The sequence below is a fragment of the Lepeophtheirus salmonis genome, chromosome 7, assembly GCF_016086655.4.
Source record: "Lepeophtheirus salmonis chromosome 7, UVic_Lsal_1.4, whole genome shotgun sequence".
NCBI lineage: Eukaryota > Metazoa > Arthropoda > Copepoda > Siphonostomatoida > Caligidae > Lepeophtheirus > Lepeophtheirus salmonis.
This window is the reverse complement of record NC_052137.2, coordinates 22218126-22237515: the sequence shown is the minus strand read 5'-3', so window position 1 is coordinate 22237515 and position 19390 is coordinate 22218126. Positions and strand designations below refer to the sequence as shown.

Below are 19390 nucleotides of genomic sequence, written 5' to 3'. Positions count from 1 at the left end.
ACTGCAACTTATGTAATAATAATACATGCAAGTATGAAACTTTAAAACTTTGACTTCCTTTAGCAATGATCCAATGGTGTTATTTTTACTTCATCTAATGTATGTAGTTTATTAAAGTAAGGAGATGAGAGACTCTGCTGAGACAAATATGAGAAAGCATTTTTCTTTGGATGATGAAAAAAGGGGAAAAGGTTCAATCCGTGATAAGTAGTTTAGCAGTTAGCTACTACAACCTTCAGAATTGCTTCCGTTCAAGTGTTAGTTTTTATTCTACTTTTAAGTTTGCATATTTTAAGATTATTAATTAGTATTTCAAATAAACTATAATGACCAAAACTTTGTTTAAAATATTCATCTGGTTATAATAAGTTACATACATAGCCTATCTACAGACTATTATTACTAAGCCTACAAAAAATGTTGTCCAAATTGAGTAAAGATTCATGTATCCTACTCATACAGTATGATGTAAAGAAAGGATCAGGGTATGGAAGCAGACATGTACAAAATATACTTACGAGCACGCGACGGAGACAGTAAATACGACTTATCCAGCTTGAAGAATGTAAGGGAAATCCTTAGAAAGTCGCCGGCCTAAAAAAAGAGGGTAAAAGGGTAAAAATGCGGAGTGATTTAAGAAATAATCAGTCAGAATTAGTTCGAGAAGAGGGATCATCGCATCGGGGTGCTAATTTTACTCATTTTATACAGAAATTGGGTGGCTGGTTTATCATATTTTGGAGAAATTTGATTAGGATGATTACAACTCGTCCTATGATGATGATGATAAGTCCCAGTACAGTAGTAAACCATCATAGGACCGCTCTTTCGGCCTTAGATCAGCTTGAAGAATATGGAATAAAAGAAGATAAAACTCGTTTACAATCTGTCATGGAGTCGTCCTCAGTGAGAGAAGAAAACTTTAAAACCACAGGATTAATTGGAACATCTTTTCCTCCCTTAATTCCTCATACACATCATCAACGTTGCAGCAGCCAGCAGAACTCTGCGTCTCTACTGACTTGTTCCTCTTTTAATGCTAAACATCACTCTGAATCTGATTTAACTGGCATTGGAATATTGAACGAGCGAAGTCCGGGTGAAGATTTCATCATCTCGAGTACTAAGCCTTCGGAACAAATTCCATCAAAAGAAGTGACTGTACCTGAAATTAAAACATCCATGGAAGCCTCAGAAGAAACTGTATTTACCATGGACGAAGATGAGCCAACTTCAGAGAATACATTTACACTTTATTCAGAAAATGACAAGTGTGTCATCACTGATAATGATGTTTGCAAGTTCTTGTTGGGCTTGGAGGAAGAAAAGACTTTTGACAAAATATCTTGGGATAATAAACCTCAAGAAAGTGATGATTCCACTTCAAGTTCATCAACTTCTTCTCCAATTAATATGTCGGTAACGAGTTCAAAATTTGAGGGCACCTTACCCACGATTAAAGCTTCTCCGGGCTCATCATCTTCTTCTGTCAATCCGAATATTGAGATAAAAAATAATGAAGAGGAATTTACACCTCTACAAAAAAAAATCATAGATGAGCATCCTCCTACAAAGCCTCAACCTCCCAAAAAGTTTTTAGTGGTAAATGATAATAAAGGTGGAAAACTCCGAAGGGCTATTAGCTTGAAAGTTTGCACATCCATGGAAGACAAAACAGATAATCAAAAGAAAATTGTTAGGTAAGGAGATATTTCAAGTCTTGAGTTCAATTTATTACAAAATTGATATTTTTATTTTTTAATTCTTCAGATTTGCTGATGTTTTGGGTTTGGATTTGGAAAATACTAGGACATATATAAACGGTATCCCGACAGTTCCAAAAAGTGCATATCTGTACTTAAGAGATGTGGAGTTAAGCGATACAGAGAGTGATACTTCAAGTCGGGGAATCGGTGGATATACGTCGTTTTCATCTTTTAGACCAGCTCGATCCATAACTCCTCCCTCTGGCTCTACAAGATCTCCAGAACAGATAGTAGCTAAATCTGGACTTGCTCCTCAATTCACACAGCCTGGAGCGAAAAATAATTTTCAATCAGTTGTCAACAGTCTAAATGTATGCCTTGAATGTGCATATGTGTCAGTCAATGGCAGTTCATTGAGTGGAGTAGTTGCTGTCAAAAATATTAGTTATGAGAAGAGTGTAACTATTCGTTTCACAATTGATGATTGGCATTCATTCATGGACTCTGATGCAAAATACTTCAGCTCTTGTTCTGTAGATGGAGTAGATAAATTTTCATTTGACATTAATTTCCCGTCTCCCATTTCTCTTAATCAGCGCCTTCAGTTTTGCATTAAATACAATGTTCCCAATGGAGAGTTTTGGGATAATAACTTTGGAGCCAATTACATTTTTAAATCTTTGACCAAATTTGATCAAGTTTCATTATCTAAGAAGCCTGTTCAGCAATCAGAAAGAGTTTCTCAATCCCCTAGTTGCTCAGAAGATCCCTGGCATCATTTTGTTTGACTATGAATCTGATTCTTTGTTTTTTTTTAAAACAATTATGACCACAAATAATATAGTAAATGACTTTTTCAGTATGTGATTCACAATTGACTTCCTTTTTAGTTAAGGAACTGTGATGGGTCCTTTTCTTTTTATTAATCATTCAAAACGTTCACATATTATTTTGAATTACCTGATTTTCAAAACGATTTGATCTATTTTTTTAATACCTGTATTGGTTATAGCATGAATTTCTAGATTATTTATATATAACTACATTCTTACATACTATATTTAATTACATTGAGGTGCTTCAAAATTATAAAGTCAATAATTATATTCAATGATTTTACTGTGAATTTGATATCAAATTTTATTTATTTTTGTCTGAGTCCCACTATTTGCTCAGGAGTTTTATTCTGAGGCTACTTAAAACTATTTTTATTCCAATATTTATTCTTACTATTATCTATTTTATATATAATTACTATTAAATATATGTTGATGTATTTATTTTACTAACTTTATAGTCGATTTTAAAGATGAATTACTCATTACAACTCCAAAAATTATTATATTTTACTGTTAAGCAATATATTTCATAAGTTACAACACAATCTATTGATATAAAACTATATATCCATACGTATATATATTTATTTATTTTTATAGTTCATTGTCTTGTAAATACAATATAATGTATATTGTAATATTTTACAAACAAGTGAGTTTATTTAAAACTACATATTAATATATAGTTCCAGAAGAGATTAATAAAAAAATAGTTAAATTGAAATACATATTATTAGAACACTTAATTATCAACTCCTGTAGCTCCTGTCTTCTTCTTTTAATTTTGTTATACTCAATGGAAAACATATACTCGACTCAGGACTATGAACACAGAGAAGACAAGCACCACAGAAACAGACGACTTGCATAGAAATCCCTCACTCAGTGAAGCCTGCTGCCTTACAATTTTGGGATCAACATATGGATTTCTATCTTCCCCATTAAAATACCAATTAATCGCCTCTGTTTCTGGATCATCTAAGTCTAATGCTGTCCTTGCTGTTGGATCGAACGTATCTGGGTGAAAGGGGTAGGATGTAGTTGAGGATGTGGATAGTAAAGAGCTCGTAGGGATTCCACGACTTCTGCTCAAAACACCATTCCTAGTTTCAACAGATGCTAAGCTCTTCTTGTTGTCAAAGTTGTGACTTCCATCTATGTAGGAAATGATAGTAGAAGCTATAGGCGGAGCAATGACTTTAGTCGTTGTGGTTGTTGTTGTAGTGGTGGCCGTCGTTGTAGTGGTGGTCGTCGTTGTTGTCGTTGTCGTTATGGTAGTAGTCAGGAGGGTTGAAGAAATTGAAGTAAAAAGGGTTGTAGTCGTTCCATTTGTCGAAGAATCTTCCTTCTCTTCATCATAGTATTCATAGTAATATTCGTATTCATAGTCAGCTGTCTCATTACTTGCTTGAGTAGTGCTTGACAGAACTGAGGCCAAAGTAGAGGGAGCCTTTATCGTTGTTGGACTTGCAAATAATTTTGTGGTTGTCGTAGTTGTAGGAGTTGTTTTTACATTATCTTGAAGTTTAGAAAGGTTTGAAGCTATTTCCTTGGAGTACACTTTCACTTCTTGATTCCTTACATTAGAATTGTCTTCAAAATCCTTTTCTGTGACTGTTAAAGGCCTATTCAATATTATTTTATGATTGATGGTTGGTACGGGTGAGGGCGGCCTTACAATACTCATAGTTGTGTATGAGGTACTACTGAATTTTGGTTTTTGGTCAGGCACATAGATAGGAGTCACCAAGGATGGGCGATGAATGTTATATTCGGGATAATGAGTTGTAGTTGTTGTAGGCATTGCTGGCCCAATAGTGTATAATGGGTCAACAGAGTTAGGCTTGAATAAGGGGCGAAACCCATTTATCCCTTCAGATGCAGCAAAACTCATGGGCTCCGGTTTATAGCTTTGTATTGGCTTTTTTTCTCTATGTATTGGTCTGACTGCTTCATACATCGACTTATGCACCAGTGTATGCGGATTTGTGAAATGAGGTTCAAATTTTAAAGCAGGAGATTTTGGAGGTGACTTGTAAAAGGATTTCAAAGGAATTATTGGATTTGGAGGTTTTATGTAATTTAATCCTTCCTTAGGATTACTTTTAGGTTTCGATATTTCTTTTTTGTATCTAGATAAAGAATCCACCCAAATGGGAAACTCAAGATCATCTGGGCCTCTTGTGTGATCAACTTTTTTCTTTTTCACTTGTTTTGAAGCATCTCCTTTTCTTCCAACAGGTAGAAGAAAGCTATTTCCAACTTGTGAGGGTTTTAAATCAAAGCTAAGACTCACCGGGGGTAACTTTGGAAGTGACGGCAAAGTAAAGCCGAAGATTGAAAATCCTTCTGTGGTTGTGGAAGTTGTCGAGGGTGTAGAGGATAGTAGATGGGATGATATTGTCCCTTGTTTATTATCTCCAGCATAAATAGTGGGTGTGTCCCCTGGCTTAGAGTCAGCAGAACCAAGAGCTAAATTAATTTCTTGTACTTTTGATACTACTGGTTTTGTCTCTGGTTGAAAATTTCCAGTTCTATTCTTAATCATATTCCCATCCTCGTCATAGTACACATAGTAGTATTCGTAATCTACTTCCTCATTGACATCTTGGAAGTCTGGATTTTCTGAATCCTTATTGATATTTGCTTTATGGGTTGAAGTGATTGGGGAGTCAGTAGAAACGAGGGCAGCATCCTCATTTTCAATGACAGTTTGTCTTACAGGGTTTTTTAAAGGTACACCCAGACATGCATCCCTTATAATTAAGTTAGAATCTCCATTGTTGAGTCTTTCACATTTAAATCGAGATGTACGAAGTGTTTTTAAGGGACTACCTGAGACTGATTTCGGAAAATAGCAGCGTGGATGATCTTTTACCACTTTTTCTTCTCTTATCCAATTTTTTAACCACAGTGTGTCACAGTCACATGTAATGGGATTTCCTGAAATAATTTTGAAAGCTAGTAAAAAATAAAAAGTTTTTGATAAACTATCATACCTGCAATCCTAAAAGATGAAATTTGATTTTTAAGAGAGGAAAATGAATCTATGTTAATTCTTGAAAGACGGTTATTTTGTAAGTCCAGACTAGATAATGATATCACATCATTAAAAACATTTTTCCCAACTTCACACACGTTATTATCATTGAGCTAATAATTAGAAACAAAATTATATAATTGTATAATGTCTAACAATATCACTTACCAAAAGTTCAGTTAACCATTTCATATTATCAAAGGTACCGTCGTCAATACGCCTTATGTCATTGAAACTTAAATCAATGGTTTCCAATGTTTCCAAGCCCAGAAATCCGGATCGTGGAAGCTCCTGAATCAAATTTAGGCTCATATTCAAATATCTGCGTTTTGTAGAAGTAAAATTTGTATATAATTAGTATTTATTAGTAAAAATACTATCAAATAAATGAAATGGTTAAAATTTATTGAAGTTATCATTTAAAGTGGGCATATTTTGATGTAAAAAAAAAAGAATATGTGGCCCGATCCAAGGTTAATGTTAACCTTGGCCCGATCAATGACGGCTCTAACATTGTGAAATATATAGAATTTAAATATAAATAGGAGGGCATCTGCAGGGGATGTAGCACCTCCCAAGCTAAAGATTATTTTTGTTTTTCACTAGAAAATTTAATATTTGATTTATTTTTTCATTAAATTTATTTAATTTTTCAAATTCTTTTCCAAAAAATGAAATCTTCTGGAAAAGCTATGGATTTTTGAAATTTTTTTAAGTAAAATTATTTAATTTCTATAATAATTTATTTTTATTTGAATACATATGGATTTTTGAAATTTTTCTCCGAAAAATTTAATATTTGAAAATTTTATCCAAAAAATTTAATATGTGCAATATAATTTTGGAATTTTTTTTCAAAAAATTTTATAAATGAAATTTAATTTTTAAATTTTTTTATGAGCAGCTGTGGATTTTTGAAATATTGCTTTAAAAAAAATCCAAAAACCAAGCCCTTTCCAAAATATAATCCCTCAAACGCCGTTGAATAGAATATTAATACATTTTGATTTGATTGTCTCAGTTTTTTCAAGTAAAAAAATGATTTTGATGTTGCTATATTTTCCCTGTAACTTATTTATTTTTGCATATTTTTGCAATTTGGAAAATTATGGGAAAAATTATTAATGAATGGGACAAAAAGTACATAAATAGAACATTTAAAAGAGATTCAAGAAATTTTTCACTACAATTTGTGTGCTTCATATGTTTCGAAGTGTTAAGAGTTATTATTTTTTCATTTTATACGATCACTGGTTATTTCAATACTTAATTTATCACACTAAGTTGTTTTAATAGTACTGTGAAGGATTATTACTGAATTATAGATTGAACATAAAAAAATTCAAGTTTAACAACGAATAACTTTTTTTTTACCAAAATGATTTGTGATGTTTTTTATTCAATTTATATTTGACATTTTCTGCTCAAGTTTTATGCCTTGAGCCCTGGACACATAAGGGCCGTTTAAGAGACTTATCAAGTACAAACTGTCCATTTCTCACTCTGTAATTTTGACGAAATTTTTTTGATACTTAATGTGCAATTTACAGTTCTTCCAAAGGCTTAATATAAATAATTTGTTGATTTAAATCGTAGATAATTCGTAGGGAAATACTAATGTAATCCCTTCTATATTATAAGAAAAATCATTCTAGCTGGCTTTTGAGGCCCACAGAGTAAATATCACGAAGTTTGAACAAATATATACGTATTGAATCTAAATTATTCAAATTTATGGAAACATAATAACAACAAAGAAAAGATAATAAAAGATAAAACTGGCCTCATTGGAGCAAAAAATGTAGGCATTTACGTAGTGCAGTAATATATTTTAATTTAAATCTCTTAAAATGCTCCAAATATGTCAATAAAAAGTAGTGATGGGACGATTAATCGGAATCGGGAATCGGAGAATTGGGTATTTTTTCTGGAATTGGGAAAATAATGTTTATTTTGCAATTCCGATCCTTATTTATAACTGGTATTTTAATATTTATTACTGTTCTAAGTTATGATAAAAATGAAAAAAAGCGAAAATGTAGACATTTTTGCTTTTTACTAAAAAAATTTAATTTGCCAAAATTTTTTCCCAAAAAATAATTTTAACAATGTATTTTTGAAATGCATCTCCAAAAAATTAAATATCTGCATTTTTTTAATATTTTTACAAAAAAAAAATTTTTTAAAGTACAATCAAGGATTTTAAAAATTATTTTCCAAAAAAATTATATTTTTGAGAACAGGTACAGATTTTTGAATTTTATCCAAAAAAAATCACTTTTTGTGAATAGTTGTGGATTTTGTAAAAAATTTAAATACCAAAGTGTATGTTTTGTTTTTTTCGAAAATTTTAATATTAGAAATTTTTTCAATATTTACCAACACCTAGCTCCCCCAAATATAATACCGTGGAGGTTCTGATACTAAAATGGTATTTTTAGCTATTATTTAAAATCTTAAAGATTTGGAATCGGCATTTGAATTTTTTTGGAATCGTTTTGGATCACTGATATAAAGATTTCAAGTAATAAAGTACGTAAATAATATTTCAAAATTCACCATATTAGTTATAATATATTATTTCTATTATTTCTATTAATAAAGCATAGTTTGTCTGTCTACCTGTATGAAAACCAATCAAGGGATGCACTCTATGTATAGCATCAACATTTTGATCTACGAAATAATCGTACTAGAATAGAACATGTATACAGGGATAACATTGTATATAGTGATCCCTCACCTACATCATATATGTACATATTGTTGTCTAAGAAATACCAATGTAGTCGTATGAATGCAATATTGCAGGCCTCGACATGTAGCATCGTATATGGAGTAACATTTATGTTTATTATAATTCATATACATTTAAAGTATATGTTAAGATTTGAATAAAATATAAACGCAGTTATTTAAAAATGAATTAACTCTCGGAGTCGTTTTGTATTTAGCATACAAGGAGCACTGGTTTGTTTATTTTAGTTATTGTGCGCTCGAGAGACTAAAATACTCATAATTATTTTTATCATATAAACTGCATGCGGCGAAAATCATTACACTTGGTTTTTGCTACATAAATCAAAGTTTTTGTGAATGCATTAAAATTGTTCCTGTCAAATACTAAAAAAACAAGATCTTCCTAAGTGTCTTAGAAGCCGAGAAAATGCCATCTGAACGTGACCAACGAATTTCGGTCTGTGCACTTTGGCAAGAAAGCAACGGAGGAGAAGTTATTACCATGTGTCCAGACCAACTACCTGGACATGAATCTGGTGTTCCAGTAGAATGGTACGACTGCATGCACGTTCAAAAAGGTACAGAAGTGGTTGAAGGACTACTTGCCTTTCTGGCCAAAGAAAATGTGGCCCCCTACTCACCAGATGCCAATCCATCAGACTTCACTTTTTGGGTGCATGTTGACTCCAAGGCCTTAACCATCCGTCACCCAAATATCAACAACCTTAAGGACACTGTCAACCATCGCATGTCTGAGGACTACAAGTGTAAATATTTTTCCCCACACCTGATATATATATTTTTCAAACTCTTATTAATTCTTTCATTCTTCACGAGAGAACATGTCATATGAACCGATACCATTATATTGATTAGTTACGAGTGGATGTATTCATGAAAAACGTAGAGTAACACTGAGGATTTCTTGCAAAGTTATCTTCAGGGGCGTCCAGCAGTGGGCTGTAGGGGCTGTAACCCCCTTCTAAATTTTAAAGTTTTAGTTTTCCAAGTTTTTTCCCAAAAATTTAATTTTTTTTTTTGTAATAACTGTAGAATTTGGAAATTTTTCCCAAAAATTTAATTTTTTTTTTTGTAATAACTGTGGATTTTGAAATTTTTTTCCTAAAAATTAATATTCAAACTTTTATTTTTAGAAATTATTTTACAAGAATTTTAATATTATTTGATTTTTTTTAAAACAAGCAACCCAAAATATAATCCTGCTGTTCTTCTACATTATTAAAGCAAAATTTGTGTTTTATCCGACGCTTAATTACTCCAGGCAATGCCGGCTACTACTTCTAGTTTATAATAAGGATTATGTCGTTAAAAAAAGAAAGAGAAAGAAGTGATGACAAGACATTATGTATTCGATTACCAAATTTAAAAAAAATAAAATGATGTTCCTTCAGACAAAATATTAAAATGTACCAAATCTGTCATTCCAAAACTAATACCTTTGACAATCAACTTAACCTATTAACGCCGAGAAATCATTTTTTAAATGTTTGAGTATGCATTTTTATCTATTTCTCTAATGTGAATGTAAATATGAGAGATATGTTGTGTACAAGTTGTAACTTGTATACAACATATGTACATATATGTATGTATATATGAATACGTATGTTAAATATTTTAAAAAGGAATAGATTTTAGGTGAACGTATTGTGTTGTATGTGTGTTAGTTACTATGCGTCCCATAATCCTTGTGTTAAAATCTGTGACTCTTTTTGTCTTAGTTTGAATGTACATTGACGCCAGAAAGGCGGTTGCCGATTAAAAATTTCATTTATATATTTATACATAAATATATCCTATGACATGATTTGCAATGGCCTCCTGCCTATTATGATGAAACTAAATGTAAGAAAGGGTGAGTTGATACTATTTACATCCACACTTAACTTTCTACTTAGGTAAATAATTGCAAGGGCGTCTGTAAAATAATAATTTTTTTGTTCGGGGGTTGTTTTTGGATTTGGATTTTTTGAAAAAATCTAAAGACTAAAATTAAAAAAAAAAAAAAAAATTAGTTTAAAATATTTTTCTAAATATTAAATTTCTTGGAAAAAAGTTTCAAAATATTAAATTTTGCGGAATTTTTTTTTCAAAAATCCTTAATTAATCTCAAAAGATTTCAAAAATTCATAGCTATTCTTAAAATATTAAATTTTTTGGAAAACATTTTTAGAAACGCTTTTCCATTCACAAAAGATTTCAAAAATCCATAGCTGCTCACTAAAACTTAAATTTTTTCGAAAAAGATAAAAAAATCCATAGCTGTTGACAAAAAAATTAAATTTTTTGGAAAAAATGAATTGTAATTTTTTTTCTCCTTCTCTTTTTATCAAAATTTCGTGTCTTTATCTCTCTTGTTTTGCATAACATTCCAAAGTTCATCCTCGTATGTATGTGTTAATGCAAGCAAATAAGAAAAATATTTAAAGAGCGGAGTATTTGTAATGTCTATTTATATTTGTAATATAATATTTTATTTTTTTAAATGAAATCCCCAATGTTTAGTTATTTACATGGTAGGGCAGCAAAACAGACTCGAGGGATGGAACATAGAAATACATCAATAATTTTTATTTTCAATAATAGGCAAAAAAATAAAGTTAACTAAACATGTAGACAAGGTTTTTGCAAAACTTTTTCCCATCAATATGGCAACTTTCATTATCAATCACAGCCTTTATACGTCGCCTGAAGGCCATGCAGGAGTTGAAGACAAACTCCTCTGACAGGTTGTTACCATGGGGAACTTCAGTGAGTCCACATTTGGATGTGAGTTCCTGTTGGTTTCCCTCTCCATTGTGCCAATATAGAAAAGTTCAGTGAGTTCAAATCCGGTGAGGAAGGGGGTCATATCTCTTTGGACCAATATAGAGCCATGTTATCTACACATAACTTTTGTCACTTGGCGGACGTGTGAGAGGGGGCTATCCTGATTCCACTCGTAGTTACCCTCCGGTAGTTGGTCTTCAGCCATCACAAGATGGTGTACCTAAGCACTTTATATTAGGCCTCCTGGCTAATTTTCTGTCCAGCCTTGAAAAAGAACAGAGACATATTCATTCCATCAGAGGCCACAAAACTGAGGACCATTGTTTAGGTCTGATATTTGGTGTGGTAAATCCCTTGGACTTCTTCTTTTGTTTCTGCAAGCCAGCAGTCGTTCTGCGGGCTGTGGAATTGATCAACTGTGAATATCTTCTTGCTCGAGAAAATTTCCATAATTTACCCATTTCCCTTGATCCATGTGAGGATTTTCTGGCACCTCTCGAGACTTCTGGCTTTCATGCCATGCCAGAAGGTAGCGTGGGTTCCTTGTGAAAGAAACTAATCCTGAGTTGTATTTTATAAGCATCCTAATGGTACTAAGAGCTACAGAGAAGGCAATGGCGAGGTGATCCATCGACTTAATGGGATCTTCCTTTATATTCTTCTACAAACTGAACAAGATCTAGGACTGATCCAACACTTCTTTACTGTTATAAGTCATTGAAACCATGATTTTCATTGATTACATCACTAGCTGATATCTATAACTAGCAGAGGGTGACTGCGTTGCAGGTATGAATAGGGGGGAGGGGGATAGAAACAAAGAATGAAGGTAGCAGAAGAGAGGGGAGAGACAGAGAGAAGGAGAGAGATATAGAAAGAGAAAAGGGGAAGGAGGTGTTATTTCGGTCAAAAACGGTCTTTTAATGACTTCGGAGACACCAAAAAATATCATCGGAACATGCTTGTTTATTTTATCCGCCTGCTTGCTAAATTTAAGAACGATCTGTTCGACGGTTTTGGGTTCCATTTGTAATAACAGAAAAAAAAGACTTATAGATATATATAAGATTATGTCATTTAGCAAAGATTCTTTAATAGGACAGCCTTTGCGTCCGATTCAAACGCTTCCTAAATGCTTAGGACGGGGTTGAGAGGGACATTAAATTTTTGGGATAATAAAAATCCCAAGTAAAAGTAATTTAATGAAAATATGAGTAGGAGAAAAAACAGTAGAAATCTCAATTTTAACGTTAATTGAAGGAGCATATGAACATTTAGAATCCTTCTCAGGCACCTTATATTTTTTAAGTTTTTGGTAGATTAAAATCTATGCAACCACAAAAATACAATATTTGCCCTATAGTTTCAAAATGATATTGATACAAGACATTTGAAAATGGGCAATTTTGGGGCAAAAATACCCATTTTTTATCTGAAATTTTGTGGATAGTCTTTCCTTGATATTTTCCAGTTGAGAATATCTAAGTGCAGTAAAAAAAAACAGAAACATAAAATTCACATACTAAATATAAGAAATTCTATATTGCACGATGAATTGTTGAATTATAATTAGCCATTCTTAAGCTAATTATACAATTCTCAACAATTATTGACTAAAAAGTTTTTGATATATTTGAAATAAGTTTTGAAATATTAAAAAGTAATCCGATAAACATATATATCTATAATAAAGAAATGACAATTTGTGTATGTCTTTAAGAAAAGTGAAAGTACTTCCTAAAAAAAAAATGTTTGAGTGAAATTATTCAAATATATTAAGAAAAAAAAAACAAAAAAAAACTGGATTCTTAATGTATCACACATAGATATCATGCATTTAACATATACATATCATTTTGATTGTACAGAATGAAAAACACCATTCTTGTCTACTATATATCCTGCCCATATGTATAAAGAATTTGAGTAATATTAGATTGATCAAGTCTTATATAATATTAATAGTTATTGTTATATGTTGTACATATCCGTTAGAAATTCAAATACATAACTATATACATTGGATTACTCTTGATATTAACTACATATTTTCAGAAAACTTTTGCCATAAAATAGCTGTATATTGTAGGCGGATTACCACAACTATCGTACGTGTACACATGCAAGAGATCTCGAGGTTTCATTGCAGAATATCTGGCGAGCTATCAAAGAGTGGGGGGAAGGAGCCTTGTAAGAGTGGCCATTTTTGACCCCAACAATGAAAGAAACCCATCTCTTCCATTGAAAGACACTTTTGACTTAACCTTTTGCGTTATTTTGAACTCTTTTTTCCCCCTTTTGGTCCGCCTACTGCCATGATGCCAACAGCTTTTGAGTGCATGTCAAAGGGAAGGACTGGAGTGTCCGTCATCCAAAAACCAAGGGCCTCAATGCCACTGCCAGTCAACACTGGAACTCTATAACAGATGCAGCGGTTGCCAGACCTTCCCCCACCACCTGAAAGCCATCATTGCCGCTAAGGATAGCTAAATTAACGACTAAGACAGTTCAGACACACATCTATTTATAGTATTAATTTTGTTTAAATTCTATAGTTAATTAATAAATTATGTCTTATTGAAGTCTAAAATCCAAAGTCTTCAGATTTTGTTGGATCACTATATATTTAAAAAAAAAAGATATTTATTTTTCCACGCAGAGCATTAGACTATGCACTGCAGAGCCCCATTTGGGAATCACAGGTGTAGAGGAATACAATTGAAAATAAACGCAGATAAAATTAATTCCTCTAGGTTTAACATCATATGAGCCAGACCTTAGGATAATGTTTAATAAATTGTTTATATGCATGTTAAAATATGTGAAATAAATTAGTCCTACTCTGTTCATTCTACCACCAACTAGTCCTAGTTTTAGGGAGGGGGCATAGAAGTACTTGCTTCAAGTCAAGCCTGAACTGTATATAATGTTTTAAAAAAAACATATACATAGTGCGTACATTGTTTAACAACCAACTTTCAAAGTTCAAAAACTTTGTTGGACTCAGTGTTTGTCCTCCAAACTCACCAGACCTCGACCTATTGGACTTATTTTTATGGTGTGATATTGAGAAACACGCCAACAAATCCTCCTGTAACACAAAATTCGAGCTGATGTACAGGATCTGGGAAGAATTCGGGAATCTACAAAAAAAGGCCTACTCCCATTTCCGAGGTCGAGTCGAGGCTGATATTGGTGGCAAGGGCGATTATATTTAATAATAATAATTTTTTTATTATTCAGCTTTTATTTGGAATTGGTTTTTATTGGATGTTTAATTTAGGAGAAAATCCATTTTAAAAAAAATCGGGTTTTTTTGTTTTATTTCAAATATACTATATAGTCTATACCAGTTTTCCCCAAAGTGGGGATCGTGGCATGATTTCTAAAAAAAAAAAATTGCTTTGGATTATACATATTTTTTTTTAGTTAGGACGTAACATTTTTACGGCAAAATAGAGATGGAAATTATTTTTTAGGATTTCTTTTTAAAAAAAAATCATTCGGCTCAAATTATGCAGCTGAGGAAAAATTTAAATTTTGAAATTTTATCAAAAATTCACAAAATCAAGTAATTCATATCCATAAAATGCACTCAAAATTTTATATTCATATTTAAATGAGAAGGGTAGGGGTCGTACATTGTTTAGCCACATATTTTAAGGTGGTTCAAACTCAAAAAAAGTTTGGAAACCACTAGTTCCAAACCAACAGTTCGCATCAGTTCATAGACTTCACCTCCCTCGACGATTTCATTTTGAACCGGTGTATTTTTAGCAAAAAAAAAAAAAAAAGGCTCATTATATTTTTAAGCTTTGTTTTTAAATTTTTTTGGAAAAAAAAAATTTGAATGTTAAATTGTTTGGAAAAAAATTTCTAAAATCCATAGCTATTTTCAAAAAAAAAATTGTAGAAAAATTATAAGAATTTAAAGCTGTTTAAAAAAAATAAAAATCTACAGCTATTGCAAAAGAAAAAATCGACAGCTGTTAACAAAAATCAAATTTTTAGGAACAATATCAAATATTAAACTTTCAGGAAAAAAAATCTAATATTAAATTTTTTTGAGAAATTTTTTCTATATTCATAGTTTCAGATGCAATATTGGGCAATATCCACATTGCTTCTATAATTATCACAATTAAAAGCAAAATGAAACTATTTAAAAAAGTTTATCCAATTTTTCAAGATTTAATCCAATAAATTGATAATATATACATGTCTCCTAATCATATAGATATTCCTATATTTAGATACTACTGAAGCTGGTGATAGGTTAATTAATTAATCACGTTCTATCAGGGTGCCACGGATCTTTTAAGATTTATTTTATAATTATCTTATTTGAGTAATATAAATGTGTATATAAACTGTAATCCTAAAATTGTATAACCGTTCTAAATAAATATTGTCAGTAATGGGTTGATATTAAAAATGATCCTCCCTCCCAAGGACAAGAATAAACATAATTTCGTATTCATTTAATTTTTTTTTATCCCCATGTAAACAATTTATCTGGTCTTGTTGGACGTAAAGAAAAACTATCGAATATCTAATTAAATTTCCACCATAACCATGCACATTATATGCTTAAAAACCATTTTATAGAATAAAAATACATTGCAAGTGATTCTTAATCTTTAAAAAAACTTCACTGGGACACTTATATTCAAATTACTAAATCTTCTAGACAATATGTTTACAGTAGAGTAAGTTGTAACGAGTTTAATTTGTATCGTTGTAAGGGTAAAAAATAACATGCTTGATATTCATGATGAATATATTTATATTTAAAAAAAAATGTAAGTAAACTCACGAGATATTGAACATGGAGCTAAAAGTTTATATAAAGATTAGTTCACAACAAGAATTTTTCATGAAATAATAAAAAATATTGAATATATTTTTGTTTTTGTTTTTTATAGTCGTCTTGACGAAATTGGTAGAAAAAAACTTGTTACAAATGCAATGAAATTGTTATGTTTAAAAACAGTAGACAGTTAATGAGGTTCTGCATCAACTCATTTGAATTAATTTCCTTCCATCTCGATATCCTTCTCAGTTCTATTTCTGAAAGAAGTACTGGGCTTCTTGACAAGACTTTTAATATTTTTCCCATCTCTTCCTTAAGGAAATTTACCAAAGAGGTCTTTATGAGTATGAGGACGTCTTTTGATGTGATATTCCAGAATCCCACACAAAATAGTAAATAGGATTAATATCTGAATGAATAGGTGGCCACAGCTCCCTCTCAACCATACCGTACAGTTATCTTTCAGCCGCAGGAGTAATTTTTTCTTTGTGCTCTCCAGGACCTTTCTCCTATCTACGGGTCTCAAAAGCAAAGATGTGAATTGAGATACTTCCATATTTTGGATATTTTGCCTTTCTTGGTTACCAAAATCTGATAACGGCGGATCTGACTTCCTGTTTACTGAATGAGTTATATATATAGCTTTTCTACCCATCCTGACAAGCTAAAAATTGTTATTGGATTTCCACTATTTGTCATCTTGCACCAATTTATACACTGGAACCTGTAGCTAGAGTTGTAATTCTTAAGCATTTACTTGTGTAAAATCTTTAAATAGTATTTTTAACTTTTTAAAGCTACTATCGCTATTTTTTATTCGTAAGGTGATAACACTCATGGTAATGCATGCATGAGAGTGAGTAACACAAAAAAATTTCTGGGGAATTTATGAGTCCTTGTTGGAGTCAAAGCAAGGTGAATAGAAATACAAAGTTAGACAATCATATAATCGGGCTTGCTAGAATATTCCATTTGATGTAGTGCACCGACTGCTGGGCAAGACAGGCAGATTTTGACAAAATACGCCAACACTTATTGTCTATGACGTCACTTTTGCTAGAATTTTCAATTTAATGTATCGTATTTTAAAATATAGGAGGTTTCTCAAGGAGCGATTTTAAGCTGTATATTAACGAACGAGTTATTTGTAAGATTATTATTAACATTTTTTTTTTGTTTTTAAGGGGCCTTTTGAATATTTTTTATCCATTTTATTAATCCCTAATTGGACAAATAAACATTAAAAGGTGACAACGGACAATAATTTATCTCGATAATTTTCTTGTAGAAAAATATATTTTATGTATCACATTTTGTATACACAATATTTTTAATATAAAAATTCTGGAAACAAAGACAAATAATTGACAAAAAATGTTTTCTTTTCTGCAAATTTGACTCTAACATTTTAATCAGAGGTGTGTAGTACGAGAGTCATGGGTTTAATTAATAACTTTTATAGCAGGGTTGTAAATTTTAAACATTTTTGGTATACAAAAATAATAACATGGTAACCTTGATAATTTAAAGAATATTTTGAGGAGAGCTGCTCAGTTGTCATGATGTTTTATTAATTAGATTAGCTGCAAGCAGTCATAAGTGGAAGGAAATAAACACGAGTCCCACAAGTCTTATAAAAAATACTTTTGTTAATTATGAAAATGTTCCCAACTATTTAACTTTACCAAAAAAATGAAGTTTATTTACAAGAAAGTTGTTAACATTTATAATCATTCAAAAATATAAAATAATATATTTCGTTTTTTTTAATTATACGAAATTGAAGCCTCATATTTTTTTTAAGTTTGAAAGGGTTTCAGCACAGTTCATTAGACTAAATTGTATTCAAACTTGTGGAATCATACTTTTATATTTGCAATAATAACTTTTATTTTCTTCAAGTATAAAATGCATTCATATAATTTAGTTTAAATTGGGAGTAAATATTTTAATATTTACTAACATAAGTAAACACTTGAGGAACAGTAGTATAATTAAGTTACATAAATATTATCATAATTTTTTATAGGTAGACAGTTGCTAAATAAACTACCAAGATTAAAAGATCTAGAAACATTTTCTGTCTTCTAGTTTTGTTTGTAGGAAAGAAGAAAATAACTTCATTCATGACTCTTTTTTTTTTTTTGTCTTCCTGTTTAGTTTTAAAATCGGAAAGAGTCCATTAGAAGAGATGAATAAGGCCGTAAAATAATGGAAAATATGTTAAAAACATTAATTTCCCAAATAATATCAACATGGAGGAACAACCTTTGGAGAAAGAAAGTGTCACAAAAATGAATCAAGAAATGAAAATACTCATAAAAAATCCACATCAGCTTGAGGAACACTTTGATTTTAAAGAATTTGCAAATGGGAAGAAAAGGGCAGTTTTTAAGTCATTGTGCTGTACAGAAATGCAGGATAAGATAAAATATTCAATGTCAAACGAAATGGATCGAAAAAATTCTTTAAAAGAAATCTTAGAACTTGTGAAACAAATTGATATGACATTGGAGCGGGTCAAGTTAGTGGGAATGAATAACTGGAAGTTTATGGACCAAAAAGTTATTTTTCGAATACTTTTTTTTCGTTATCTTATAAGGGAATTTGATGGGATGCAGTCTTTAGTTCGATTGCACTGAATACCTTATTTAAGCAACCCTAGAGAGGAAATCTTTAATATTTGTAAATAATAGGCATCTATTAGCATGAATCTGTAGACTTTTCGAGAGTATTCAATCATCAGTCGTCTCTTCTTTATTTTATTTGTAGTACTTGAGAGCGGGTTTGGTGAGACGCTCTCAGGAGTTCCGCAAGCCCCTCCGTCTACTGACTAGCTAGACTGTAATTACAGAAGAGACTATTTTAATTGTTGTTAACCAAGAAGAAATTTGATAAGGCCTCCCTCATATTGAAAGAGTTTTTTTTTTAATTAAAAGTGTTGCGACAACAGACGTGGATGATGAATCTCTCGACGAAATCATTGAACTTCAGCAGAGCCAGCTTCAACAGCAACTCTTCAGAACAACAAGACTGCCAACGTTTTGCTGTCAGCAAATCATACTATACCCTCTTTTTGTAAAGAAAGCCCTGGATATATCCATACCGTTTGTAACAACATATATTTGTGATAAATTCATTTCGAGGATGGTACACATAAAAACGAAGAATAGGAACATACTCTGTTGCGAAAACAAAATGAGAGTGGCACTTGCCAAGGTAAAGCCCCGCATTTCTGAACCTGTGTCTGAAAGGAAACAGCAAAAGACACATTATTTGGAGCTAATATGTATTGATTTATGTTTTTGTGTGAAATTCATATTTTGTCGTTCTTGTTCTCGGAAAATAGTGGTTAATTTTGTGCACCAATAAAATATATACTTATGTTCTGAAGAAGCCATATTTTTACGATCACGAAGGGATTAACTAAATGCACTAATGAAGCTCGCAGGGTTCAGTACCT

The 19390-nt window shown here is 31.4% G+C and overlaps 2 protein-coding genes across 2 annotated transcripts in view; one reads left to right on the top strand and one right to left on the bottom strand.

Annotated features, from left to right (window-relative positions):
* Positions 1-200: 200 nt before the first annotated feature.
* On the top strand, positions 201-3298 carry LOC121121269 (uncharacterized). Its single transcript, XM_040716166.2, has 2 exons — positions 201-1700; positions 1771-3298. Exons 1-2 carry the CDS (start codon positions 622-624, stop codon positions 2492-2494), a joined length of 1803 nt encoding a protein of 600 aa, XP_040572100.1. The 5' UTR covers positions 201-621; the 3' UTR covers positions 2495-3298.
* Positions 2865-19390, bottom strand: part of atk (artichoke) — a 42536-nt gene continuing 26010 nt past the window's right edge. Inside the window, exons 4-6 of the mRNA XM_040716164.2 lie at positions 5754-5907; positions 5545-5698; positions 2865-5488 (exon numbers count right to left, since the gene is read on the bottom strand). Coding sequence (XP_040572098.1) covers positions 3339-5488; positions 5545-5698; positions 5754-5907 — 2458 coding nt within the window. The 3' untranslated portion in view covers positions 2865-3338. The remainder of the gene's footprint in view (positions 5489-5544; positions 5699-5753; positions 5908-19390) is intronic.

Coding starts and splice junctions, on each gene's coding strand:
- LOC121121269 (XM_040716166.2), top strand. CDS start 622: ATGCGGAGTGATTTAAGAAATAATCAGTCAGAATTAGTTCGAGAAGAG. Junction 1,701..1,770: donor AATCAAAAGAAAATTGTTAG/GTAAGGAGATAT, acceptor TTAATTCTTCAG/ATTTGCTGATGTTTTGGGTT.